This window comes from Pipistrellus hanaki (genome assembly GCF_964339955.1).
Source record: "Pipistrellus hanaki genome assembly, chromosome: 11".
NCBI classification, from domain to species: Eukaryota; Metazoa; Chordata; class Mammalia; order Chiroptera; family Vespertilionidae; genus Pipistrellus; species Pipistrellus hanaki.
In genome coordinates this window covers 17,249,592-17,277,582 of record NC_140513.1, presented here as the reverse complement: position 1 = coordinate 17,277,582, position 27,991 = coordinate 17,249,592, and the positions used below count along the sequence as shown (strand labels likewise).

The window sequence follows — 27,991 nt, the reverse complement described above, 5'->3', positions numbered from 1 at the left end:
TAAGGAGTCATAAACTACCTTTAATTATATCAACAGGACGAATGTCAAAACCATGTTGAGAATTTATATTTTAAAGTTTAAATCTAGTTAATTATATTGTAACTGTGACATAAACCTCAAAGGATAGAAGTATTTGTGATGGCAAATGGACAGTACAATCATTTAGGTAGCATTTAGGAATGTTGCTACAGTTACTTGACATAGATAGAAATCCATGTATTTATTAGTAAGGTACCTCACATCTTAAGAGTAAAAATTTACATGGGACAGGCTTATAAATATACATAAATCTCAAAATCAATCACAATCGAACATGAGGTACATAATTATTATAAAACAAACACAGCCCATCAATGTCTATTGAAAGGTGTCATGTTTACAAAATAGTATTTTATAGACAATCTCAAAAAAGTATATTGATACTCCTGGAGCCAGACTGTTCCAGCATGTTGGCGCAGCTGTGGGAATAAGGCATGTGGAGAAGCTGCATTCACTCTTCCAGGTGGCCAGGACTTGCTATGTGAAGACATGGTAACTGCTCTAGTGACCCAGGTTAAGGCCACAACCCCTTCAGCACCCCGAGACCCGAGAGAATCGCTCACTCTCCAGAAGAATGGAACTGAACAGCTACTTGCCCAATAGCAAATATCTGGGGAGCAGGGGGGAGGGGGTTGAAAATATTAGTAAAAAAATCAGTATACTTTAAGTGAAAGATTCCAGAGATGAATGATTCCCTTAAATTTGCAGCCCTATTTGAAATCACATCAGCATAGCCACTGTTTTTATGAAAAGGAACTTATACTCAAGTTATCTATTATACATAGAAACAAAGAAGTCCAACTTGAAACTAAGTAATTGGATAACTAGAGAAAGAACCGAATTATATACAAAACGGGTATGGGTTGCATCAACATGCCATGTACTCAGTTAACATCTCAGTTTCTTAACTAATAGTATAGAAACATCAGACTCAACAATGACACTTTATAAGTTCTTAACAATTCGTACAATGTTGATTGGAGGAGGCAAAGGCTTAATAAAGGATCCAGGAATCCTCTCTACAAACTAAATTTCTATAAACTCCAGGGTCATTTTGCCTATAATACATACAATGTTTTTTTGCCTCTTGGGTTTTAAAGCATCCAAGAGATCAGAAACAGAAACCACCTTGGCAAAGACCTTCAGATGGTCATGGTATGTACATAGAGGCATTTATGTACAAACACACACAGACCTCATCTTGTATGTACAAATCTATATACAAACACCGAGAATAACCTGTTCACTGATCATAACCAATTTTGTTTAGAGAACAAAAAGGCATACATTTATATACAACCAAATATACACATCTCTGCCTTGAGCCTATTGTGGTGGTTCTCAAACATTTTTCCATCATGACACATAAGGTAGAGACATTGTCACACGTGTAAAACTATCGGCAGCTGCAGCAGATTTTGATAAAACTTTAAAAAAAATTGTCTGCAGGGAAATAAATTACTGTGAAATATGGTAATCCCCTCCATGAAGAGCAATTCATCAGTGAAAGTCATTCATGCTGCCACAGTTTAGGTAAAATAAAACAGCTGCTTACCCAGCGCAGACTTGACTGCCACCACTTTCGCATCAACTCTGGGAAGTCTATCAGATGTAAGTGCCGGGGAATGCTATTATCAGGATAACAATTCATCAACTATATTTTATAAGCAAATTGCTGACTTCAATATTTTTGCAATTAACCAGTAATGCATTACCAGCGGTGTACTTGACAATTGATCCTGATACTTAGACGTGTCTCCTGAGAGCAAGGGAAACCTACAGACCAAGGGAAACCTATTTTTGTATGGTCTGCAAGCTAAGAATGGTGTTTACATTTTAGATGTTTTTGTTGTTGTTAATCTGCATCCGAGGACATTTTTCCATTGATTTTTAGAGAAAGCGGAAAGGAGCTGGGAGATGGAGAGAGAGAAACATTGATGTGAGAGAGATATGTTGATTGGTTGCCTCCCACATGCACCCCGACCAGGACTTGGGATGGAGCCTGCAACCAAGGTACGTGCCTTTGACTGGAATCAAATCCGTGACCCTTCATGCATAGCCAATACTATATTCACTGAGCCAAACCAGCTAGGACTAGATTCTTTTGTAATCTAAAGAAAAATATTTGTGACATGTAAAAATTAGGTGAAATTCCAATTTCAGTGTCAACAAAAGTTTATAGAAATACAACCATCCGTGCTCATTGGTTGATGCATGATCTATGACAGAGTTGAAACAGAGAGTGCAAAGCCTAAAATCATTTAGCCATCTGGCCCTTAATAGAAAAAGCTTGCTGAGCCCTAGGCTAGAGCTAGGGCTAGTGGTCATCTCTCTCAAACACAGATCCTTTAGGTAGACAGTAAACTTAATTACAGAAATAGTAGTAAAAACCCCTCAGGATGGAAATCCACTCGAATTGTTCTAACTTCCTGATTTCCTTAACGACAAAAGCCAACTTAAGACAGTTATGGCTCCTGCATTTTGTCTGAAATCACATTTACCAATTCACCTTTGAGATGACTGGGGAGCAATGAAAGGGCATTGGACTCAAAGATAGAAGACCCGGGTTTTAGGCAAACCATTAAAAAAAAAAATTAACCAAGACAAATACATTTTAGTCTTGTCCAATCTGTGTATTAATTTTTTAAAAAACTTTAAAAATGACTGGTAAAGTAATAAAAATATTTTAAGAAGGAAAAAAGCTGGTAGGAAACAAACAATGGGTCTTTTCATTGTAAATTACTAAAAGGCAGGGGAGTGGGAGAGAGAGAACAAAGTACCCAGCTAATTTGAGTGTGGCTAGTGGGCTCCACTTAATAACTTTGAATGTATGTGCATGAGGCACGAATGGGAAATAGTACCCCCTCCCCAGGCCTCAGCTGCCCTTTGTAAAATAAGTGCATGGGATTAAGTGGTCTCTAAAGTCTTTGCCAGCAGAGGTAATTTGTGCCAAATGACTAGCCTCAGTTTTTTTCATTTGTATAATTGGATTGATAGAACCTATGTCCTATGGTTGTTGTGAGGATTAAATGTGTTAATCCACACAGAGTGCTTAGAACAGCACTAAATACAAATAGCTAGATTATTCTACAAAAACACAGGTGGGTATCTCCTCTGTACCAAGTACTATGTTAGAAAGTTGAATGCAGAGGTAAAATAGAAGTTTGATTCTCTTACATTAGGTGAGAATGAATGAACTTGGACTCTACAGGGTTTAACTCCCGTGTATCTATAAGTGGATGACTCTCTGAGATGCTGTTAAATGCTGTTCTCTAACCCAGTTCTGTGAATTCTCATTTCTAAACAATGATCATTGGTAAGAATATCAGATATGTTTGCAGGGCAAAACAGCATTCTCACTAACCATCTTTCTATTTATGTTTTGTTTTGTTTTTTAAATCTCATCTTAAAAAAGTTTCTATGCCTAATCCCACAATCTGCAAAATGTTGGATTATGAGTTCAGTGTTTGCTAAAGAGATGATTTATGGTTTGATCATAGGTGGAAGAATATAAAAATGTTAGCCAGTTTGACAATATATATGAAATACAAGTCTTCTGTTCCAAAGAAACTTGCTACAGAAGTTTATTCCTTCAACACGTTTGCTGAGTGTCTACCACGTAGTAGTGTGTGTTCCAATGATGAGTAACAAGAAATGGCTACTCCTGCAGAGGGAGGAGGAGCCAGCAATTACAGTAAAGTGTGATGAGGAAGCCCAGTGTGCCAGAGGAGCACTTGGCAAGGACCTAAATCTCCCTAGTCCAGGGGGTTGGAAGAAGAAATATGTAAGCTGTGGCCTGAAAGATGAGCAGGAGTTCGGCAAGCAAAGGAAGTGGATGGAGAATCTTCGGGCACAGGGAACATGAGAGGTAAGCAAGCAGGTCTGAAGGACCGAGAGCTGGGTCATAGCAAGTGAGGAGTGGTGAGAAAAGAAGATACCAGAGGTGATCAAAGTGGCTTGCATTTCACACTTACAGCAGTGAGCAATCATGGGAGGTTCCAAGCAAAACTGGTAATCAATGGGTGAAAACTGGTAGGACCAATGTGTGAAATAAGTAGCTTGACTTGAAAGGTAAGCAGAAGGGAAGTCCATTAATTTATTGCTTCCCTGCCAGCTACAGAGACTAGTGAACTAAGTCTCTCTTTAGATTTAACCTATTTGTAGCTGAGATGTAAGACACATAGAAGAATGAAACTGAAAAATATTGGCTCTTATTTACAACGTGGGTGCCTGCACACTCAGGATCGTCACTGCTCAACAACCAGTATAGCTGCAAAGGTGACATTACAACCCAGCCTTGGCCAATGCCAGAGGGCTTAGTTAGGCAGTGGTAGTCAGGTGGAACCAGGGACTTAAACCACATAAATCCTACCTCGCTTGATGTCGTTTAACCTCTCCCCACCTACAAGGAGGATTAGTTCTCCAACGTTCCTCAGATGAGCTTGGTGAACTGGGCAACGTCACAGAAATCTCAATGTTTTTCTTCTTTCTGTTCAGTTCAGAAGAATCTGAAAGCTCTCTCCGAAGGTGGATTCTCGCCTCTGACATGAATTCCAAGGATGGCATTAGAAACCACAGTCTCCAGTGTTGTTTAATCAAAAAACCCACAAAGTTGGAGCAAGCTTTTAAGCAACAAGGCAAGCCAGAGGACTCCAGAGCTCTACAACGGAAATGCCTCAGCTGCAGAACCACATCCATGGATTCTTTTCTTCTAAATGTGCTGCTAACACAGACATTTGGACCAAAGGGAACCTTTACGTTCCTTTGAAAAAAGGAACTCCGATAATTTATTATAAATTATGCTGACTGCCAATCCAATTCACAAGTCTGAATGAATAATCTAGGTGAATTCACTTTATGGGTCATTTCTCACCTATAATAATAAAAGCATAATATGCTAATTAGACCAGACATCCTTCCGAAAGACCTTCCGGATGAAGCCGGGGCTGCAAGAGCCAAGCCCCTTGCACGAATTTCGTGCACTGAGCCTCTAGTTTTCTAATTTAAAAAAATCTCATCTTAAAAATGTTTCTATGCTTAATTCCACAATCCGCAAAATGTTGGATTGTCCAAATGCTTTAAATTTTTATTAAGATGATCTGATCTATTACTGTTTATGAAATCATTCTCACTGTATGTTACTCTGGCAACAGAATAGGCTGTAACCACAGATGAATACCTTAATTTATAAAACAGTGGTTGAATTCTAACTGCTAACAATGCCCATATTTTCTATCATTAACATAATTTTCATCTTCAGGATCAGTCAACTGTTTCTAAGCTTTCCAACAGCAATACAAAAAAAATGGTTTCTCATAGCTACTTACTAATTGAGAGGAAATTTCAAAGAAATATGAACCATTTTCATATTATTGTAATTTCCCCCATTCTTCCCATCAGCTGTATAATTATCCAAAAGCACTTAAGCTTTATGGAAATTTGAAAGTTCTTCTGCCTTAAAGGCTGACTGTGAACTATGTCCATGCAGTTAAGTTCTCTTTAGCAATTTTCCAAGTAAGTCTCCTGAGCTGTGGTTGGAAGAGGAGAGGCGCTTTAGGGACAGGATCCCATGCCTAGCTCTTTATCTATCTTGCTACCTGTTATCTGACCAAGTCACAAAAAGGCAGCTGTCTGGGTCTCAGACCCCATTCAGTAAGAAGGCAATAATAATATTCATCAAACCAACTCAGAGATATTGTGAAGCTCAAATATGAAAACTTAGAAAAATTTTAAGTATTTTCCAAAAGTATGGGGTCATTATTAAACAATCCTCTTTGATTAGAAAAGAAGTTTGTTTTTTCTTCCAAAAAGCTGAAATCATGAGTCCTTTATTTTTAAAACAATAGAAGCTAAAATTATACTACATACTCTTTAAAAATATATATTTATACTAAAGACTTTCTAATCCATGGGATGTGCTGGCGTTGCAGCTGTGATTAAGGGGTTCCCATCAGTAAGTAGAAAGTCAGGGCAACAATGAGAAGCAAACAGAATGGAGAGGAGAAGGTCTGGTAGGCAGCTGACGGCATAAAAATGTCTTCATACTTGTAAATACTGACAACACGCTCGGAAGTAGGTGGTGAGTCTATATCGTGTCGGGTGATAGAGCCTTTAAAAAAAGAAATGAAAAGGAAGGGGCAATTAAAGAAAAGTACATATTGAAAATGATATATTCTAACAACAGAAAAACAAAACAAAAACCTTTCCTGTTGAATATGTAAGCAGTGACTATAAAGATCTGGAATCAGGTTATCAGAACTCTCGGAATTCCCCACAATTGCACATAGAATGAAGAACAGAGACGCTAGTTAAATTTATCCAAAAAGACAAGTTCTCCTGAATCTGCATACCCACTACCAGAACAATGCTATGGATCTCCCCACAGCACCCCAGTTTTAAGCCTGCTACTTAGTACTGTAGGAATGCTTACTTTTAAGGTCTCTAATGAGTTTTATCTTATTGATACCAAATGGAAAACCATACTTTGATTTCAAAGAGCAAGAGCTACTAATTGCTTTCCTCAAATATATATTTTATAAATGGATTATTAACAACCCCTGAATACACTGGACTCCCTTACAGGTGGAAGCCTCTCTCACCTTGTCTGTGGGACATAAAGTGGTAGCTTGCTCAAGTTGGATGGAACACTACAGGAAGTAGGAGGATTAAAATGCCAAATAAATGTTTTTTGTTAATCCTCATTTGGGAATACTTTTCCCGTTGATTTTTAGAGAGAGTGGAAGGAAGGGGGAAAGAGAGAGAGAGAGAGAAAGAGGAGGGAGAGAGGGAGAGGGAGAGGGGAAGAAGGAGAGGATGAAGGGAAGAGAGAGAGAGGAGGGAGGGAGAAAGAAGGAAGGAGGGAGGAGGGAAGAGGGAGAGGCAGACACAATGTGAGAAAGACACATCATTTGGCTGTCTCCTACAGGTGCCCTGACTGGGGCCAGGGAATTGAACCCGTAACCCAGGTGCAAGCCCTTGACTGGAAATCAAACCTACGACCCTTTGGTGAGTAGGCCAGCACTCTAACCATAGAACAACACTGGCCAGGGCCCAAATAAATATTTAAACAGAAAGGTTGTTTTTGACCTCTTTAGAAGTGGAAAGAGGAAAGGCTGTGTTTAAAGGCTACTTCATAAGCTGATTAGAAGAGCCTGACCTCCTAACCCAAATGAAATCCGTATGGATGTAAGCCCTATGAATAATCCATATGAAACCTGGGTTAGGGAGGCTAAGGCAGATACTTCAGAGCAAATGTCTCCTTGGAAACAGGGCTCAGGTAAAGGTCCTATCTGCCAGGGAAAGTGCACCAAACTTGACATGTCACTTCCCTGCCCCAGTGTCCATGTCGGCTCCTGTTGGCACAAATCAAACTGCTCAGGTTGGCGAGAGATTTCTCTCCCAGCAAATCCCTCCCCTCCCCTACCTGATGTCACTTGGGGGTCCCCTGCAGACTCCTAGGCTTAACCAAACAGTTCTAGTTTATGCCTTCCTTAGAGAACTCTAATCAACGCCCCTCTTCAAACCTTAACTCAAGGTTTATCACCTCTGAGAGACCTTAAGAGCATGAAAAGTTTTCATCCATAGAGAGGTGTTAGGCCCTAGCCAGTTTGGCTCAATGGATAGAGCATCGGCCTATGGACTAAAGCACATGTGTCAAACACAAGGCCCGCGGGCCAAATCCAGCCCGCCAGGCCTTGCAATGTGGCCCGCACCGCGCTGTCATCACTGCACTCCGCTGTCAGTTTATGACATTGTCAGTTTATGACTGTTCAGTAAACCATTCGGCCCGCGATTTAGGCTGGATTTTAGATTTTGGCCCCTTCTCTGATTGAGTTCGACACCCCTAGACTAAAGGGTCCCAGGTTCGATTCTGGCCAAGGGCACATGCCCAGGTTGCAGGCTCGATCCCCAGGAGAGGGCGTGCAGGAGACAGCCAATCAATGATTCTCTCTCTCTCTCATCATTGATGTTTCTATCTGTCTCTCCTTCTCTCTTCCTTTCTAAAATCAATAAATTAAAACATTTTTTTTTTTAAATAGAGAGGTGAGAGGAGGGCGTCCAAGAGACTGGAAAAGCACAAGCCTGGCGGTGGGGTGGGAAGGTGCCTGTTTTGTTTGGAGACAGTGAGAACAGAAGTCCGGAGTGATCTCACCTCGCAAGGCAGGATGTGTAAGGAGATGAACTGCTGCAGGACAGCACTTTCCAGTTTGTAAAGGGATTTCAAATACTTGTTTTCATCTAATCCTTACAATAGTTCTATAAAGTTGAAATTATTATTATCCCCATTTTAGATATACATAAATTGGAGTTGGGAATTTAGATGAAGGCTAGATACAGCTACCAAGGGGCAAAAGCAATGCACAAACCCAACGCTTCAGAGACCAAATGCCATCATTTGAAATGAGTTCCTTTCTCCAGGCAAAGATAGGATTAATTTCCCAGGGTACTGAAAGTACTCGAAGACACAATTGCAGATCCACTGGTGTTAATCTGGGGCATACGCGAATGGGAAAGCTGTCTCAAAATCTATCTGAAGGCATCCCAATGTTTTTTCAATTAGAAACAGAAAAAAAAAGTTTATGAACGCTCCAGACTAATCAATGGAAACAATTTGAAGCCGGTGTGTGTGTGTGTGTGTGTGTGTGTGCAGATCAGACTGGGCAACATACAGTTGACAGGCACACAGTAAAGGAAGACGCAACTCCCAGGAGCCAGAAAAGTTCTCACACAAAGACTGCATAAACTGATGAACAAAAACAGATACAGAGACAGAACCATCGATCAGATATCAGACTGTCTAACCTCAGAGGGGAGGTAGGGAAGGGTGGGAGTAAGGGAGAGAGATCAACCAAAGGACTTGTATGCATGCATATAAGCCTAACCAATGGACACAGACACCAGGGGAGTGGAGGCATGAGTGTGTGTGTGTGTGTGGGGGGGGGGCAATGGGGTGATAAGGACACATATGTAATACCTTAATCAATAAAGAAGACAAAAACCCCCAAAAACCTGCAGACAAGATGTGCACAGGCTTCTCAGGCCATTAGGCTGATCAGGTGGGAAATGCTGAAGACACAGCATAACTCGGTTTTAGCAGCTGCTAAAAGGTCTCAGGACATCCTCAGGTCTTTGTTGGGGAGATGCTGGAAGAACCTTGCCCCCCAAAGGGAGGTCAGCAACAAACCATATCCATGGGGGCTTGTTAGAAATGCAGGGTCTCAGTCTCTCCCCAGGCCACTGAATTGCATTTTAATGATAAAGGCAGGCATATCTCTGCACGTTAAAAATGTGAGGGGTAACGGGCTAAATTATAAGGTAATTTGGTGGATTTGTGACCATCAGGAGAGTCATAAAGTGAGCACACTGAAATGCCTGACAATCTCCAGAGACCCTTTCCTGCTCAGTATTTGTTTGTTTGCATTTAGAGCACATGTGTCAAACACAAGGCCCGCGGGCCAAATCCAGCCCGCCAGGCCTTGCAATGTGGCCCGCACCGCGCTGTCATCACTGCACTCCGCTGTCAGTTTATGACATTGTCAGTTTATGACTGTTCAGTAAACCATTCGGCCCGAGATTTAGGCTGGATTTTAGATTTTGGCCCCTTCTCTGATTGAGTTCGACACCCCTAATTTAGAGCATAAGGGCTAAGAGTTATCACTGACTTTGGAGCCAGGCAGACCTAGGATTGAATATTAGTTTTCCATTAGTTAGTGGTAGTGCCCTGAGCAAGTTCCTTAGTCTCTAGAATCTTACCTGATAAAAGAGAAACATGCATATCAACCATCACTCCACTATGCCCACAGCCAATCAGAGTGAGTATGCAAATTAACCCAACAAAGATGGAGCTTAATTTGCATACACAAGCACAGAGCAGTGTGAAGCCTGCTCTGAGGGGAAGGGGGGCAGAGGAGGGAGTTACTGGAGATGGTGTTCCAGACAGAAGTGAGGACTTGCCAGCTCTGGGTGAACTGGGAGCAGGGACTTGCTGGCTCTCTGGTGAGCTGGTAGCAGGGACTTGCTGGCTCCCAGGTGACTGGGAGTGAAGCCAGGGGAAGGAAGGCCTATTCTTGCATGGATATCATGCAACGGGCCTCTAGTCATAATACCTTTACATTTCAAGGACGTGGTGAGGAATAAATGGGAGCAGGTGAAAATTAAGCACAGCCACACCCCACAGATATAGTAGTCAGGTGATCTGTTTCATTCAGCACTTAACTCATCATATGTTACAATATCTTGTATTATTCAAGCTACGCGTGTTGTATACCTTATCCATTTGCATGTCCGTGTGAATGATAAATTCATTATAACCTGAAGGCAGGATCAAATCTCCTTTTTTTAAAACAATATTATCCTAAGTGCTTATCACTTTCTTACCCAATAAATAACGAACACCAGCACAGCGGTGTGCAATGTTTAATCCAGATGCCAAAATGCAAGCTTACCCTGAATGGCTGGACCCCAAGCAAACAGATAATACCAGCTCAGATGCAGGTCGACAATGGTTTCGTCTCTGGGAACGTTCACGGGGCGTTTAAATCTGCAGGTGACTCGATTGTTCTCGTAAACTCCTTCTTCATCCCTGGCAGGATTCCTCTGGATCTCTTTTGCCCACTGGCCTACGTTGTAGAAGTGCTGTATGCGGACCCTGCCATTGTCATCATGGACGCAGGCCATGACGTCGTCACCACCCTGGCATGGAAAATAATGAAGAAAAAAGTCAGTCTTTTGCAAATTTCTCTGCTAAAAAAAAAAAAAAAATTTCAGCCCCAGTTGTTTGGCTCAGTGGATAGAGCATCGGCCTGTGGACTGAAGGGTCCTGGGTTCGAATGCGGACAAGGACAGGTACCTCAGTTGCAGGCTTGATCCCCAGCCCTGGACAGGACCCTTGTGGGAGGCAACCAATGGATGTGTCTCTCTCACATTGATGTTTCTCTCTCTCTCTGTTTCTCCCACTCCCTTCTATTCTCTAAAAGAAAAAAATCAATGGAAAAATATCCTCAGATGAGGACTAACAAAAATTAATACAGAAATTTCACTGAGAAATAGATATCTCATTTGAAATCCCACCCCCAAAATTATTTTAAATGCCTTTATTTTTTATTTATTTATTATTATTTTTTTAAAATATATTTTATTGATTTTTTTTTTACAGAGAGGAGGAGAGAGGGATAGAGAGCTAGAAACATCGATGAGAGAGAAACATTGACCAGCTGCCTCCTGCACACCCCCTACCGGGGATGGGCCCGCAACCAATGTACATGCCCTTGACCAGAATCTAACCTGGGACCTTTCAGTCCGCAGACCGATGCTCTACCACTGAGCCAAACCAGTTTTGGCTTAAATGCCTTTAAAAAGCTTTCACTAAATGACCAAAGTTAACATCACAATGGCTGACATCAAATGCCTCCTGATATGATATTGAGAAAGGAATATGTCACTGGCTATATAGTATTCTTGCCAAATACACAGAAAGTAATCATTAAAAATACAATCAGACAAATACAAATTGAGGGTCATTCTACAAAGAAAAAATTGGCCTCTAATTATAAAAAAAAAATCATAAAAGACCAAATTTTTTTTAAAAGGGTAAGGAACTATTTAATATTAAAAAGATGAAATATACATGACAACTAATAGTGTAGTGTTCCTGGACAGTATCCTGGGCCATAAAGTAAAAATTTTCATAAAGAACAGTATTGGGACAATTGGCAACATTTAAAAATAGACCATATAGTGGATAATACCATCATATCAATGTTAAACTTACTGAATTTAATAAGTAAATAGATTTAATCCCCAAAGTTTCCATAAAATACTAACAACAATAATAACAATAATAGTAGTAACAGTAGAAAGATAATGCATGTGTGGCAAATGTTATCATTTGTAAAGAAGTTCTGGAACTAGACAGTGGCAATGGCTGCACCTGTGAATATAATTGATGCCACTGAACTGTATATTTTAAAATGGTTAAAATGGTAGATTCTATGTAATGTACATTTTACCACAATAAAAAAGTTATCAATTGGTGATTCTTACATTGTACCATCCTTGCAGCTTGTCTTCAAAATAAGTAAAAAAAATATTAAAGGAGTTCATCAGTTCTAACAAATGTTCTGCTTTGTGCAGGATGTTGATAATGGTTGAGGCTACGTATGTCAATGGAAATTTTCTGAATCCGCTAATTCAACTTTGCTGTGAATCTAAAACTGCTGTAAAAATAAAGCCTAACCCTGGCCAATGACTTATTTGGTTGAGAACTGTCCTGTACACCAAAAAGGTTGCAGGTCTGATTCCTGGTCAGAGCACATACCCAGGATACGGGCTCAATCCCCAGTCAGGTAGCGAATGGGAGCGATGGATTGATATTTCTCTCACACATCGATGTTTCTCTCTCTCTCTCTCTCTCTCTCTCTCTCTCTCTCTCTCTCTCTCATCAATAAACATATTCAGGTGAGGATAAAAGTGAGAAACAAAAACCGTATACTTGGGTGAAGATTAAAAAATAATAAAGCCTAATAAAAATAACACACCATTTCAAAATAAGCTAAAGGCTATTAAAAGGGGTTCCATTTTGCTTTTCCTATGTATCAGGTTCTGAAAAAAAAAAAAAGTTTAACCTGTGCTTCTTATTGAAATAATAGAAGAAAAGAGAAATCAGTAATGTAAAAGCCTTGAGGCAGCAAAATGTCAAACACAAAATTTGAATACTCCTCACTCAACCTCCCAGCTCTGGACCTCATAATCCTAACAGCTGCACCCGGCCCACATATGCATTCCGGGATGGGAAATGGTCAGCTACAACCCAAGCCAGCCTCTCGGTGTGGCACACACCTGCTCTTTCTCCTGTTGACACCCCGGTAGGAGATGAGCGATGTAGATTCATATTTGTGCAAGCTTACCAGTGGGACCCGTTGTTGTCTTCCTGCCTGGACTGGGAATGGAGGTCACCTCTCCTGGTGACCTCTCCAAGAACAAAGTACCCCGGGAGCTCTGACTGCCTGGACCGTTCTCTCAGTTTCCTCCTACCACTCACCCATCCACATCCCACGTCCAATCCATTAACGAAGTCTGTCTGACCCCCAAAACGGATCCAGAACCTGAGCACCTCTCACCACCATCACTGCCGTGACCCTGGCCTGAGCTGCCCTCTTCTCACTGCCTGGATCTCAAGCAGGCCAGGGAAAGAGACATGCATGCGCCAGGGTACAGAGGCCCAAGGAAGTCGGGCAGTTTGGAAAGCACCCTGGCACAGTGCAGTGGCAAATGACGGGGCTATAGAGAAAGGAGGGAAGGCGGCAGCAGAGGCAGAGAAAGGAGCAAAGGCAGGAGATGGGCAGCTGCCTGGGTCCCCGGAGGCCTGCCTGGGCCTGGTCACAGTCCTTTCTGCAGTCCAGATGTGTCCTCGCCCGGCAGAACTCTGGAAGACTGAACTGTCAGACCCAGTTCTTCGCCCCACTGTTGTTCTAGTTCACACCCATACCTCTGCAGGGCCCCTCGGTAGGGGGTGTGTTTATCCGGGCCCCTTCTTTTGCGCTTGGCTGTGTGACTTGCTTTGTGCAATGGAGTGTTAGCAGCTGCAACACAAGCAGAGGTTTGAAATAAGTTTGGGTTGTCCTTGCACTCCCGTCTCTGCCATGAACATAGCATGCCTTGGTGGCTGCTGGTTGCAGAATGATTAGGGGAACAAAACCTAAATCCAACACATGGACAGGAGCCAAGCCCAGCTGAGCCGCTGCCAATGCACACGCATGAGCAGCAAATCAATCTTACTATTGAAAACCATGTGGCTTGGGAGGCTTTCCTTGCGGGATGTCTGTGGAAATGGCTGACAAATAGAGGAACCATGAAACATCTGTGTTCTCCATACCTACTCTGCCTTCCTTGTGCAAGCTAGCTTGAATTTGTTTAAACTTGCAACCAGAGAGCCATACTCATATCCCCATTATCCTGCTTTGCCGAGTTTCTGTGCTTTGTGATGCTCTGCAAAAGCAACCAAATGCCAGAAATTAGCTTCTTGACTTTGAAAGCGGCAGTGGTTGCTTCACCAGGCCCATTCGCTAAACTCGAGCATTCTCGTCTAACCTCTCAAGTCACACAGCAAACGAAAGAGAAACATAAGCTTCTGTCGTGATGTGCGTCTCACCATTTTCCTGTCTGAAGAGAATCCAACTGCTACCCAGCCATCGGTGTCCGCACTCAGCTCAAATTCCACGTCGGCCCCTATGATCCGGTAGCTAAGGAAGTAGTCGCAGGTCTCTGCGGTACAGCCTGGTTTTCCATATCTGTAAGGGGCGTCAAAACAGACGTGACTCAAGAGGGGAAAGGGGGTCCAACAGATGGTGATGGAAAGAGGTTAGACTTTGAGTGGTGAGCAGACAATGGGATATGATGGTAATTATACAATGCACTCCTGAAACTTATGTGATGTTATTATTAGTGTTACCCCCCCCCAATACATTTAATAAAAAACAGACATGATTCCTTTATATTCTTATTTAAAATAGCCGAAACCGGTTTGGCTCAGTGGTAGAGCGTCGGTCTGCGGACTGAAAGGTCCCGGGTTCGATTCCGGTCAAGGGCATGTACATTGGTTGCGGGCACATCCCCAGTAGGGGGTGTGCAAGAGGCAGCTGGTCGATGTTTCTCTCTCATCGACGTTTCTAGCTCTGTATCTCTCTCTCCTCCTCGCTATAAAAAAATCAATAAAAATATATTTAAAAATAAAAAAATAAAAATAAAATACATTAAAAGGACATCAATGAATGAGGCAGGATGCTAAGTGACATTACTGAATAAATTAGATCTTTGTTTCAGAAAACAGTTTCACTCAGTTGGGAGGGACCTCAGAGATGATCTGCTTCATTTTATCTGCATATTAAAAGGGGTCCAGAGATGGGAAGGCTGCATAGTGAGTCAGACAGGACTTGAACCTGGGCCTCCAAACTCCCAGCCAGTGTTCTCTACACTATATTGGTGTCTCTCAAATATTAGCTTTTACTGAATTATTTCTGGATCCCTTTTAAATGAGAAAATTCTCCGAGTTAATAATTTAAATTATTTTTGTTAATTAGATGTATACCAATTCTTTCTACTTTAAAATTTGCAATTAAATAAACACCAAGTTGCAAATTAAATATAAATTAAACTACGAAACCAGGAACACTTAAACTGACAGCGTTCATGTGATGGATGATGCGGTTTCTCTTAAAGGAACATTCCGCTCCCACACATATGGTATGTCTGACTGTACTGTGCAGGGTCTTTTAACTGAGCACAGGACTCACTCTCCTCCACTTTTATCTGAATGACTGCAAAACCCTGGCATGTACAGTGCACCCACTTGAATACCTCATTGGCATTACTGAGCATGAATGCATCTTCTATTTATAAAATTTGCCATTCCTGCATAGGTTCTGATACAACCACAAATCCAGACACTAAAGCATACAGTACTATAAGGTGTCTCTCCACAGAATCAGATTATGCATACATCGATCTTTTAAAGAAGCACCATTGAAAAAAAAGACACAAATTTATTTTATTTATTTTCAGTTTTTCTGAGGAATGTTTTTAATTTTAAAAAATTAAAAAAATTTTTTTTTCAATTACAATTGATACTCAATATTATGTTAGTTTTCAGTGTACAGCATAGTGGTTAGACAGTTATATAGCTTCCAAAGTGATGTCCCTGATAAATCTAGCACCCACTTGCGCCTTACAGAGTTATTACAATATTACTGACTGTATTTCCTATGCTGTACTTTACATCCTTGTGACTATTTGGTAATTGCCAATTTGTACTTCTTAATCCCTTCACCTTTTTCACCCACTCCCTTCCCATCTGGCAGCCATACGTCTGTCCTTTGTATATATACCATCTGTTTCTTTCTTGAAAACAGAAATGTAAATTTTCTTACAGAGGACTTGTGGGTCCTTTAAGAACTGACAAGTCCTAGTTTGAGGAATACTCTTTTACACCTTTTTTAGGGTGACAGAAAATTGTAGCAATGGTGTGACCATCGAAACTCAGATGGAAGGTATCTGAAGGAATAAGACACAAACGCACTAAGTGCTGACTGAGGAGGGAGGCAAGGATTAGGCAGGGACTCTGAGCAGCCAGGGTGAGGTATAAGCTCCACACGATAAGGAACTTGGGTGGAAAAGGTTAAGAACAGCTAAATCAGGAGTGAATGGGCCAGAAAAGAGGTCACCCTGAAGCCAGCAGGGTACTAAAATTCCCTCACTTCTCAAAAATATCCCTTAGTGACCAGAATTATACATTAAAGGTCATTATCCTTAATATTAGTACTATTGGATTATTTTTATTCCTTAGAATGTTCTGGTAATCCAAAGAAAAGCTCAAAACCCCTAATTCAATCCCGCCCCTCCTCTCCCCCATAGATCTTGAGCAATGAACCCAAAAAATATAAATCAGAACTTTAGAACAGTGACCAACCAAATCTTTACTTAAGGACAATTTGTTTTAGAAAAAAAAAAAATTCAAAGAGAAGGAAGTTTTATGACAAACCAGAGCTATCTTTGTGGGAGGCCCACTGTCACTACTACTGTTTTCTAGCTCTAGCCCATCATGCCATGATAGAATACTATTAATAATCATGGAATGCCTCACTACAATAAACCAGTGCTCAATGACTAGTTAATATCATACATCATGACTATTTATTTCAAAAGGAATTGGGTATTAGACACGTTTATCCTTGTCTGTCTTGGCCATGTCCCACCTAATGAACGTGGGCATATCTGTGTCACATGATTCTTCTTCATACAGCCAATTGGTTAGGAATAGACAACGATGCCAATGGCAGCACAGTCAACCCGAAGAATGTTCCCATGTTCCGGGCCTTTAAGACTGTGAACTGGGGTGGCTCTCAGAAGCAGGCCATATCCCTGCCAAAGGTCTGAAGGAGTACAGGCCCCTGGTTAGGATGGGCTGCATGCAATTCCAATTCTATCCTGAGAAATAAAAGCAACATCTCAGTCTTAAAGTTATCCAACTCACAGGTCTACCAACCTAAAGCATCCCTTAGTTTTGCCACAGTCATCCACTTTGATTTTGGCAAATGGATCCACAGGAGGAGCAGTAGGGAAAGGGTAACCTGGAGAGCGAGAATAAATAATGGTTAGAAAGTCCAGTAACAACTTTTTCAATGATAATTTTAAAAAAATTACATTTACTATCTTCTATCACACCTGTCTAGATGTAGACGTGAGGCCTCAGAAGAGGGCCCTGTATAAACTTACTCACCCTCTTCATGAGAGGAGAATGCAGGGTACACATCCTTGAACTGAGCCTTACATGTTACGGAGAATAAGTGATGTTTCCCTCATTTACAGGCAAGGAAACTGAGGCACTGAGAGGGGGCATAATTTCCTATGAACACTGGCTCACCACTGTGACCTGGGAGCTTAAAAAAAATCACAATTTTAATTCAATACACATGCTCTAAGAGAAAAAAAAAAAAAGCCCTGGCTAGTGTGGCTCAGTTGGTTGGGTATCATCCTATGCGCCTAAAGGTCACTGGTTTGATTCCTGGTCAGGGCACGTGCCCAGGTTGCAGGTTTAATCTCTAAACAGGGTGTGGCAACCCACTGATGCTTCTCTCTCACATCGATGATTCTCTCTGTCTCTCCCTCTCCCTTTCTCTCTCTCTAAAAGCAATAAAAACATATTTAAAAATTTAACAATGACTATATTCAGTACTAGAGGTTTTCCATTTATATATGTGATAACAGAATTTTTCCATCACTGCCAACTTCCATTTTTCACTAAGCTGCATATAACATTTTCATATTCACTAAATTCTTTACACACATCATTTCTAACAGTGGTGTATTTCTCTTGTAACATGGGTTGGCATCAGAATGCATTAAAACATACACCGAAGGGCAAGCCTGCATTATGCTTCCAGTTTGTAACAAAAATAATTTTCTCCTAGGCTGTTTCCTTAGTGTTACGAAGGAGTCAAGTGTGATTCATCTTGTATTCTCTCCCCAGCATCAAGCCTAGCACTGGCCACTGAATAAATGATTGACAAATGAATAAATAAAATCACCCTTTAGCATTAGGAAAATAAATACACATTTTTAAAAATTACTGTCTTATTAGTTTTTCTTTTTCACCTTATTTTTATGTCTTTTTTTATTTGTAATGTGTGTGTGTGTGTGTGTTTTTGAAGTGAGATTCTGTTTATTTTGCTCTATGAGTTATCCTTTAAGGAAAAAAAAAAAAAAAAAGCCACTGGACTGCATTTTCCTGGCACACAAGAGTGTATTTTGGGCAGGGGTGGGGAACCTTTTTTCTGCCAAGGGCCATTTGGATATTTATAACACCATTTTCGGGCCGTACAAAATTATCAACTTAAAAAAAATTAGCCTGCTCTATTTGGCCAAAGATTTAATTAACTGGCCCCTAGTACCTTGGCAAGGCCTGCCTTAGATGAGACTTTTGTTTTTCTTTTTATATTTATATATGCTGAATGCTGCAAACTACACTGAGCCTCTTCATATAATGTTCTTCCTGATATTTCTCACTGCGGTGTTGTCCCAGGAGGCTGACAGGCCGATTCCACAAGGAAGGCTTGGCAACGGCATTGGGGAGTCCCCTGGACTCGCCCTCTGTGTGTCTACACCTGCTGTTGCTGAACTGTTTCCTTTATAATAAAACTATACTCTCTGTAGGTCCGGTGCTTTCCTGAGTCCTGTGAGACATTCTAGTGGGTGCCCCTGAGTTGGTAGCCAGTTGGTCTGAGCTGTCTTTCTGTGGGCCACCCCTTTCCCTTGTGATAACTGTGGGTCATTAATAACAAAAATAAGCTTCAGTGTACTCATTGGGGCTGGCATCAGAATAGAAGCAGGTTTTTCAATATTACATAAAATAAGTTGATCTATTTGGCATAAAATAAGTTGGGATTATGTGCCAGTATCTAAGATCCTGCTAGGCTGCAAAAAGTCTTTTATGTCCCCAAGACCATTATCCTGAAACTCCAGCATGACTACTACCTGGTAAGACAATTACCAAAAGTGCCTGCAGCAGAACCTGGGCCTAAAGTTCAGGTTCCAGCCCTAGCCGGTTTGGCTCAGTGGCTGAGCATCGGCCTGCGTACTGAAGGGTCCCCAGTTCGATTCTGGTCAAGCGTATACACCTTGTGTGTTCTGGATTTCATTTCATTAAGTTTCATGCTGTGAGCTTTGACCAACCTCCCTGTCCTTAGCAAGCATCTTGAAGCCTTCTAGTTGATGATTATGAGTTCCATAATATGTAACTATAGTTTTTATTATTGGTATGGCATGACAACAGAGATAAATATCCAACTGGAAAAAATACTGGTTATAAGCAATCATCTATCACAAGACCACCAAGAGGTACGACCGTGAGGGCTACTGTGTTCTTCATCCCTTTGTCTTGTCTATCCTTAGACCCTGAGTGATACTATTGCAAAAAGCACTGCACCAGGTGTCCGGTAGCAGAGAATAATCTGTGCCCAGTGCTGGGCCGTCTGTTCCCTCTGGCTCAATCTTCCCGGAGGGAAATCACCTACGATAAATTCTGTTACAGTCTATGGAGTTGCTTGGCCGTCTAAAAACACCTCATTTGGCTCTAATTGATTTGGCTCCGTGGATAGAGCATCAGCCTTTGGATTTTCTGAAAGGTCCCGAGTTTGATTCTAGTCAGGGTCATCTACCTTGGTTGCGGGCACATCCCCAGAGGGAGGCGTGCAAGAGGCAGCTGATCAATGTTTCTCTCTCGTTGATGTTTCTAAGTCTCTATCCCTCTCCCTTCCTTTCTGTAAAAAATCAATAAAATATATTAAAAAAAAAAAAAAAGACACCTCATTTGGGTGGCTGTTACACCTTTGCCCCACCGTCTGCCATGGGGTTTCTACCTGGATATTCCACAAGCACATCAATCCCATAGCCTAGCATTAAGCTCCCCACCTCCCAAATGCTCTTCCTCCTACACTTCCTGTGGCGGTGAAGAATGCCACTACCCACCACAGTCTTCCAAGCCTGGAACCGTAGTCCTGGGTCTCTCCACCTGCTATATGCACTCACACCATCCTTTTACTAGTATTGCCACCCTAGAAACCGGAGCCTGCCCTTTCACACCATGCCATCGCCTATCCGACCCTCCGCCCCCCACCTCCCTCCCACTTCCTCCACCACCTGCCAGCTTTCTAAAATGGGAAACTGATCTTGTCACATCACTGTTTAAAGACCTTTATTGGCCTCCCCCACCCTGTCCCCACCATCCTTTCTTTCCTGCACTTACTCGTCTGCCTTAGTCTAGAGATACATGGGTTAGAACCGCCAGACACGGCCAGCTCTTCCTTCTCCCCTTACATTGTCCATCCCCCATTTTTCACTACTGGTTTTGTGGTTTTGTTTGTTTGTTGTTGCTTGTTCCTTTCCCTCCATTTTGGGGGCTATTTCTTTTAAATGTTTTTATTGATTTTTGGAGAGAGAGGAAGGGAGAAGGATAGAGACATAGAAAGATAGATGAGAAACATCATTAATTGGCTGCCTTCTGCATGCTCCTCCTCCCCACACTGGGGATCAAATCAGAAATCCAAGCATGTGTCCTGACTGGAAATTGAACCAGTGACCCCTTGGTTCATGGGTCAATGCTAAAACCACTGAACCACACCAGCTGGGCTTGGTGCTATTGGTTTTCTTTTTTGCTAAAATAAAAACTTAGATTGAGTCCAAATAATATTGGGTTAGGGCAGTGGTGGGAAAATCATGGTTCTTGAGCCACATGAGGCTCTTTGGCCCCTTGGGTGTGGCTCTTCCACAAAATACCACATGCAAGTGCACACGTACAGTGCGACTGAAACTTCGTGGCCCATGCACAGAAGTCGGTTTTCTCCCTGGGCGAGTCTATTTTGAAGAAGCGGCATTAGAACACTCAAGGGGCCAAAGAGCCACATGTGCTCGAGAGCTGTGGTTTGCTGACCACTGGTTTAGGGCAAAAAACTCCCCCCCTCCTCTCCTCCCCCTTTCCTCTTCTCACATGTGCCCTATAAAACTTCCAATAACTATTCTGTTGTGGAGACCAATGAACCCACTTTTTCTCCCTTCGGATATCCCTGTAACACAAGAGGTACTTATTTTCGTGGTTGCTTTTTATTTTTTCAGGTTCTCAATATGGTTTTGTGGTTTCCATCCCTGTCTTACTCACAGATACCATCTATTCCTTTCCTGTAATCCCTTGAGCCTGTCTTGCCATTCTCCACTGAGTGGTTAATGGCTTCTGGTTTGCTATTTATTGCCTCTAATTAACTGCTTGGATCACAGCCCTCAGGTATTAATGTAGTCCTTGAGTCCTTGATATTTTAACCAGAAATTATCTGCTCTGATTTCTGAGAGCCCCTGCAGCAGCATCTGCCTCTTTCTGGACTGCGAGAGTCATCGTTTCGGCTCAGTGGAGTCACATCCTGAAGTAAAGTTGTCCCGGGACTTTGGAAAATGGAAAGCCACACACACACACACACACACACGGAGCCTGTTTAGCAAAGCATTACCCAAGGCACTCTTCCATTCAGCAACCTGCGGTTCTCAGCTGCCTACCTACCAATCCCCTCTTCTGAAGTCCACTCAGAAAAGTATCCCATCCCGCCTGTCCCTCTGCACTTCCTAGGGACCCTCCGTTCCAGGCAGGCCGGACAGCTTGCACACCTTTTCCTTAAAGTAAATCGACAATCCCATACAGCTCTCTGCTACGTCAGCAAACTCATTAGTCAACAGAGCCGCGGTTTGCCAACCACTGTCCTGGCTGAATGACTTTAGCTAAAATATCTAAATCTTCTGTGGGTCAGTTTTCTTCACTGTAAAGTGGAGAAAACTGTAGTATCTAAGTCAGAGTATTGCTGTGAAGACTAAAATTAATATGTAAAAGGTACTTAAAACAGAGCCAGGCACATAGGAAGCACTTATTAACGATTAGCTACAATTAGTATTATTATTGGGCTAGATTCATGGGGGATACAGAGATAAATTAGTTATAGATTATCTTCAAAGATATAGATTGGTTGTTTTTTTTTTTTTTATAAATTACTTATCTTTTTTTGTGCTTCATTTTTCTATCTTGGGTTCAGTAAAAGGTTCAGAGATTATAAGCTATCTCCTGCCCATAAAAAGTATAAAAACAGTGTTTCTACTTTTTCTTTTTTACTGAGCAAAGTGATACTATATTTGTTCAAACCAAAGAACAAATGAAGAGATGCTATAAATGAAAAATTGTGAATATGTGCGTGTGTGTGTGAGGGGTCTTTTTATCCTCAGATAGTAACTGTCTATGCATCTCAAAGGGGAAAAGCATGGAGGTAACATTTGCATCCGAAATGTTTATGTGTAGGGCAGTGAGTTATGTAGCTGCATACAATATGCAGTCGATGTAGGAAGAATATAAGCAGATGAAGGGAACTCTGCCCTTCCAGACCCTGCTCTTCTCTCTACTGCCTCACCAGCTCTTTCCCAAGATAGGAAAAACTGTGATCTGAACTCGGTGGTCAGGAGCGAATTGACTGGGCCATGTCTTACAAGTGGTCAGGTCACTGTGCCTGAAAGGTAGCAACGAAGTATGGTGTTATCCCCTTTTCCTTCCTATACAGGCCATGGCCCCAAGGGCAAGCCAGCCACCATCACCCGTGTGGCTGTGGAAAGTCTCAGGGTCTGTTCCTTAGGCCTAGCCTGTGGGTCTTAGCAGCTGGGAGAAGAGAGCAGGAGGCTTGCTTTACTTGGGACTTAACCCTAAGCCCGTGGTCGGCAAACTATGGCTCGCGAGCCACATGGGGCTCTTTGGCCCCTTGAGTGTGGCTCTTCCACAAAGTACCATGCCTGGGCGAGCCTATTTTAAAGAAGTGGTGTTAGAAGAAGTTTAAGTTTAAAAAATTTGGCTCTCCAAAGAAATTTCAATCGCTGTACTGTTGATATTTGGCTCTGTTGACTAATGAGTTTGCCGACCACTGCCCTAAGCCAACACCCAGCTCAGTTCTTGTTTTTGTTGTTGTTTGTTTTTGAGAGAACAACCAGAATAGGCTATTTAGCCATAATCACGTGGTAATTTGTTTTACATTCTACTGTTGTTCTAAATACCACATAGATTCTGGGCTAAGAACCTTAAGATAAAGAGGGATGCTTGGTAAGATTCAAGTCCTAAGACCCTATTCAAACTTCTGCCTGCACGTGCAGAATATGTGAGAGGGACAAGCAAACGGGGGATCTGTATACACATCGCATGCCCTGCTGCTCAAATGTCCTCCCTCTTCTGCCTCACCAAAGTTTTTCATACTTCCCAGCTAACTCTATAGCCTTCCTATGGCTGCAGCCCACCTGATGTCCATGTTCATGAAACTGTCTGGGTTATACAACTAACTATTCTCTCTGGAGATACAAATTGAGCATCTGATCTTGTTCTTCATTTGTTAGGTCTGTGTGCCCAATGAGAATATAAGCTTTCATGTACCACATCTGAGTGTGATAGGCTGACTATGAACAGAATAAATATGTTTTAGATGTTTTCAGAAGCAGATGGACTTTGAGATACTTGTTCTTTTCAAGAGTAAAAGATTCTGCGTCTGCTTGTTGTGTACTCCCTGCCTCCCTCCCCCCATATTCTCTCCTCCCTAGCCACATGGCTACCCAGCTAGAAGACTACATTTCCAACCTCCTTTGCAGCTAGGTCCTATAATTATGTTCTTGACCAAAGGAATGTGAGCAGCAGTGATCTGTACAGCCAGCTTAAGAGGAAACTGCTTGCCCCGAACTTCCTTTCTTCTCCTTTCCTCAAGCTTGAACAAGGACATGCAAGCAACTCAACTTCCACACAGATGAGGACCAAGTCTTAGGAGATGATGGAGCAATCAGATGGAAGGAACCTGAGTCCATGAATGACCTTGTGGATCAGAGCTGTCCCACCAGCTCAGACCAGCCTGACTCATGTGAGACAAAAACAAACCATCTTACTTAAGCCACTGTATATTGAGGACTCTGTTTTAGTAGTTAAGCCTCTGCCCAACTAATATATTTTCCCAAGTCCATTCTCTCCATCTTCCTTAATACACTAATTCCAATTTTTTAATTGGACTTATTACTTCCCAGCTAAAAGACTACACATCCCAGCCTCCTATGGTCACCCTAACTATGAGTGACCATATGACTAAGTTGTGGCTCAGTAGGATTGTTATATGGGACTTCTGCATAATCTTCTTATAGTCAATGATCTTCCCACTTCCTCTTTCCTACTGTCTAGAAAGTGAATATAATGGCTGGAGATCACGCAGCCATTTTGGCCCATGAAGTCACACGCTAAGAATTGTGAAGAAGCCCTAACCGGTTTGGCTCAGTGGATAGTGCTTTGGCCTGCGGACCCTTGAGTCTCAGGTTCGATTTCGGTCAAGGGTATGTGCCAGTAGGGGATGTGCAGGAAGCAGCTGATCAATGTTTCTCTCTCATCGATGTTTATAACTCTCTATCCCTCTCCCTTCCTCTCTGTAAAAAATCAATAAAATATATTAGAGCGCGCGCGCGAGAGAGAGAGAGAGCGAGAGAGAGAGAGAGAGAGAGAGATATCCAGGGTCTCTGATGACCGGTTGTGGGCTGCCTACTTCCAGATTTCTGAATATGAGAGAGAAACTTCTATCTTATTTATTTATTAATCTTTATTTGGTGTAGGTAGCTAAACCTAATCCTTAGTAACAGATATACCCATTACATATTAGTTGCTGGGACACAGATTTCAAGTCCTAAATATATACATTTTATTTTATTTTATTTTATTTTATTTTATTTTATTTTATTTTATTTTATTTTATTTTATTTTATTTTATTTTATTTTATTTTATTTTACTTTATTTTTACTATTTCTCCTAGCAGAAGAAAATGAAAACGACTACTTTCCAAATGGCAGGAAAAAAGAGGCCCGCTTCCCTTCCTTCCAAGCAGAACCACTGGCTTTGTGCTGCTCACGGAAGCATCCCCACGGGGCGGTCTCTGGCTGGCAAACCCCAGCCTCGGGGCCCAGCAGGCCCCACAATGGAGGCTCACACCGGGGGATGGGGTAGAAGCGGGGAAGGAGAAGTGACCCGGCGCTGGCGGCGGGGCAGGGGGCACGCACAGAACGAGGCGGAGAGGTCAGGGCGCTCGCCTCTGCGAATCTAGGTCAGTGCTCGCGGGGAGGAAATACGGCAGCATGGTTTTTAAGTCCGGATTTCTGCTTTCCGCTGCCGGCTGCTCCCATCTCACCCAGCCCGGGCCAGATGGCAGCCTTCCCGACTAACGGTTCCCCCCTCCCCCTTCCCACTTCCCTCCCATACACACCTGACCGAGAGGGTGGGGGCCAGGTGCTGAACACGGGGGGGGGGGGGTGTGTGTGTGAGGGATAGAGGGAACCCCACCTGTCCGCAGATTCGCAGGACTTGGCTGGCACCCTCCCCCGGCCTCAGTCTCCCCACCTGCAAAGCGGACAGCTCTGCGGGCCCCGTTATCGGGCGGTTGGGGGTCTGAGCGCTGCGCTCTCCGCCCGGCCTCGGCGGTGCAGGAGCTGCCTCCGCGCGCATCCTTTCCAGCTCCCCATCCCCGCAGCCGCTCCTCACCCGGGGCTCCCCGCCCGCCATCCCGCACCCCCGCACCCCCCTCACCTTCCTCCGACAGGTAGCGCAGGTCGTAGAACTCCCCGGCGAAGGTGCCGTAGGAGGAGTCGTGGCGCCGCACCGCTTCGTCGGCGCCCGCGTCGCCCCGCACGCGGCCTCGGGGTCCCCGGCCCCCCGGCCCCGCGCCGTCATCCCCGGGGCTGGCGGCGCAGGCGGCGGGCCCCGCCAGCAGCAGCCAGAGCAGCGGCGCCCAGGCCCCCCGGCTCCGCCCCGGCGGCCGCGCCATCGCTGCGCTCCGGTCCCTCGGCCGGGCCGCTCGGCCGCTGCGGGGGCCGCGGGCGCGGGGCCGGGACCTCACCGCCGCCGACACCAGTCCCCCGCCCGCAGCCCGCGCAGCCGCGCAGCAGCCCGCTCCCGCCGCCTCCCCGCTCCGTCTGCGCATCCTCGCCGGGGCCCGAAGCCTCCCCCTCTTCCCCTTCAACCTGTCCTCCTTGCCTGCGCTCTCCTTCTCCGCTTCCCCGTCCTTCCTCCCAGCTCCCCTTCCTCCTCCTCCTCGCCCTGCGCGGGGTTCCCATGGCCGCGGGGGTGGCCCCTTCGGACTTGTTCTTCAGATCGTGGTCCTCAACTCCGCCGTCAGCATCCCTGGCAGCTCAGCATCCCCCGTGTGTGAGCAGCACTGACCTCGCCCACTGCAGGCCCGGCAGTCCGGGTCTGCATTTCACCAAGCCCCCCCCCCCCCCCCCCCCCCGCCCAAGACCCCAAATGCACGCGCAGATGTAAGATGTGCACCCCTGGAAGGTTTACCTTGGACGCACCTTGTCAGAACTACTGCCTCCCCGACCTTGTTCAGATACCTTTTTGGTTTATATAAGGCATTACGGTACCCCTTATGTCCTGGCATCATCACAGGAGGAGGTTGAAATAGCAAGATCCCCGCTGGAGGTGAACTGAGGGGCTCAGAGCCACGACACTGGAGCCCAGCTCTTTTGGCTGGAGGTACCTGCTTCCTCTCCAGACTTCTGGGATGTGGTAACAGCAGAGGCTGCTAGGGCCTCTGCATCACCCACCCTCCTTGAAAGCGAGGCAGCCGCAGCCGGTACTCTGGTTACCCCTCAGCAAGCTTTCTACCAGGCCCCATGGCCAGGCTGGATGCTCAGCTCTCTCAAATCCATTCCTGCTGCTGGCAATTCACTTTGGTTGTTTACTCAGCTGTCCCTTTATTCACACGGAGCACTTAACTGCGTGCCAGGCCCCTGGAGTTCTTCTCCAGGGGTGGTTTTGGAGTGATAAAATATTCAAACTAAACTGTCTTCCGTTAGAAAACATGGGCACAGTTCCTTTTATGCTGGTATTGCAGAGTCAGCATTTTTGCCTGCTTTTCTTTTTCCCTCCGTTATATTTTCTTGCATGAACAAATAAAATAATGATGGAGACAGAAAAGCATGGAGAGCTTCCAAATGCAGACCCAGAAGTCAGCTTGTGTGGAGTGGTGACCTCCATGATGACCAGGAAGTTTAAATAAGATGGTATAGGTAAGAATTAATAGGGTTCAAGGCTCCTAGCGGCATGAATGAAAACATAAGGTTGTGAAATACAAACATTCAAAAAGACACTAGTGACCGCAGAGGAGACGGGAGATAGCGCTGGTGGAGAAATAGTGAAAAGTGCTGTGAGACTCAGGGATCAAGTGTTTGCTCGTGGGTATCAGCTGACATTGTCAGGGGGGTGTTCAGTTAGAGCTTAAACATGTTTATCCTGACAGGTGGGTCAGGTGTAATTCCTGAAACCCTTCACTTCGCGAGGTCTCCCAATATACCAGCTGTTGCACGAAGTCAGATTTATTGCTTGAAAAAGGTAAGATGAACTACAACTATTTAACAATCAAAACAAAGAAACTTTGCCTCCCCCCCAAAAAAAAAACACCCCAGCTTTGTAATGTATAAAATTCTAAAATACAGGAAAAGAAGAAGAAGAAGAAGAAGAAGAAGAAGAAGAAGGCCCTACTTCTTAAAAATTGAAATTCCTTTCTTTTCTTCACCTGTTCACCAGGGAAGGTATGGTCAGTTTTAAATGGATCAACATTTAGAAAAAACCACAGCCAACCAAAAACAAACACATTTCTGATTTCAGTGTTGATTCTCTGGTTTGGGAACCTGAGCTTGTTATCTATTGCTGTTTTATTCCCCTTTTTTCTCTTTTGTGCACATTTTCTGGGAGGAAACTTTCCCTGAATATTCTGAGGTCACTGGCTGAGCTACTCACACAAGGACCTAGAGATGGACCTGAGCTTAATTTCACTTTTAAAAGAAACCACCTTTATTTTCTCTTCTCATCAA

At 43.4% G+C, this 27,991-nt stretch overlaps 1 protein-coding gene across 1 annotated transcript; it reads right to left on the bottom strand.

The window, feature by feature from the left end:
• Nucleotides 1–26,017, bottom strand: FRRS1L (ferric chelate reductase 1 like). Its single transcript, XM_084899319.1, has 5 exons — nt 25,704–26,017; nt 17,078–17,162; nt 14,189–14,327; nt 10,485–10,731; nt 1–6,148 (listed from the first exon to the last, which is right to left on the bottom strand). Exons 1-5 carry the CDS (start codon nt 25,939–25,941, stop codon nt 5,976–5,978), a joined length of 882 nt encoding a protein of 293 aa, XP_084755445.1. The 5' UTR covers nt 25,942–26,017; the 3' UTR covers nt 1–5,975.
• Nucleotides 26,018–27,991: the final 1,974 nt, after the last annotated feature.

Bases quoted from the DNA above. Each gene is read 5' to 3' on its own strand.
- FRRS1L (XM_084899319.1), bottom strand. From the start codon at position 25,941: ATGGCGCGGCCGCCGGGGCGGAGCCGGGGGGCCTGGGCGCCGCTGCTC. The intron at 14,328-17,077 runs GTTGGTAGACCT...CGCCCCTTACAG, and splicing joins AAAACTAAGGGATGCTTTAG to ATATGGAAAACCAGGCTGTA. The intron at 6,149-10,484 runs GTAAGCTTGCAT...CTTTTTTTAAAG, and splicing joins TTGGGGTCCAGCCATTCAGG to GCTCTATCACCCGACACGAT.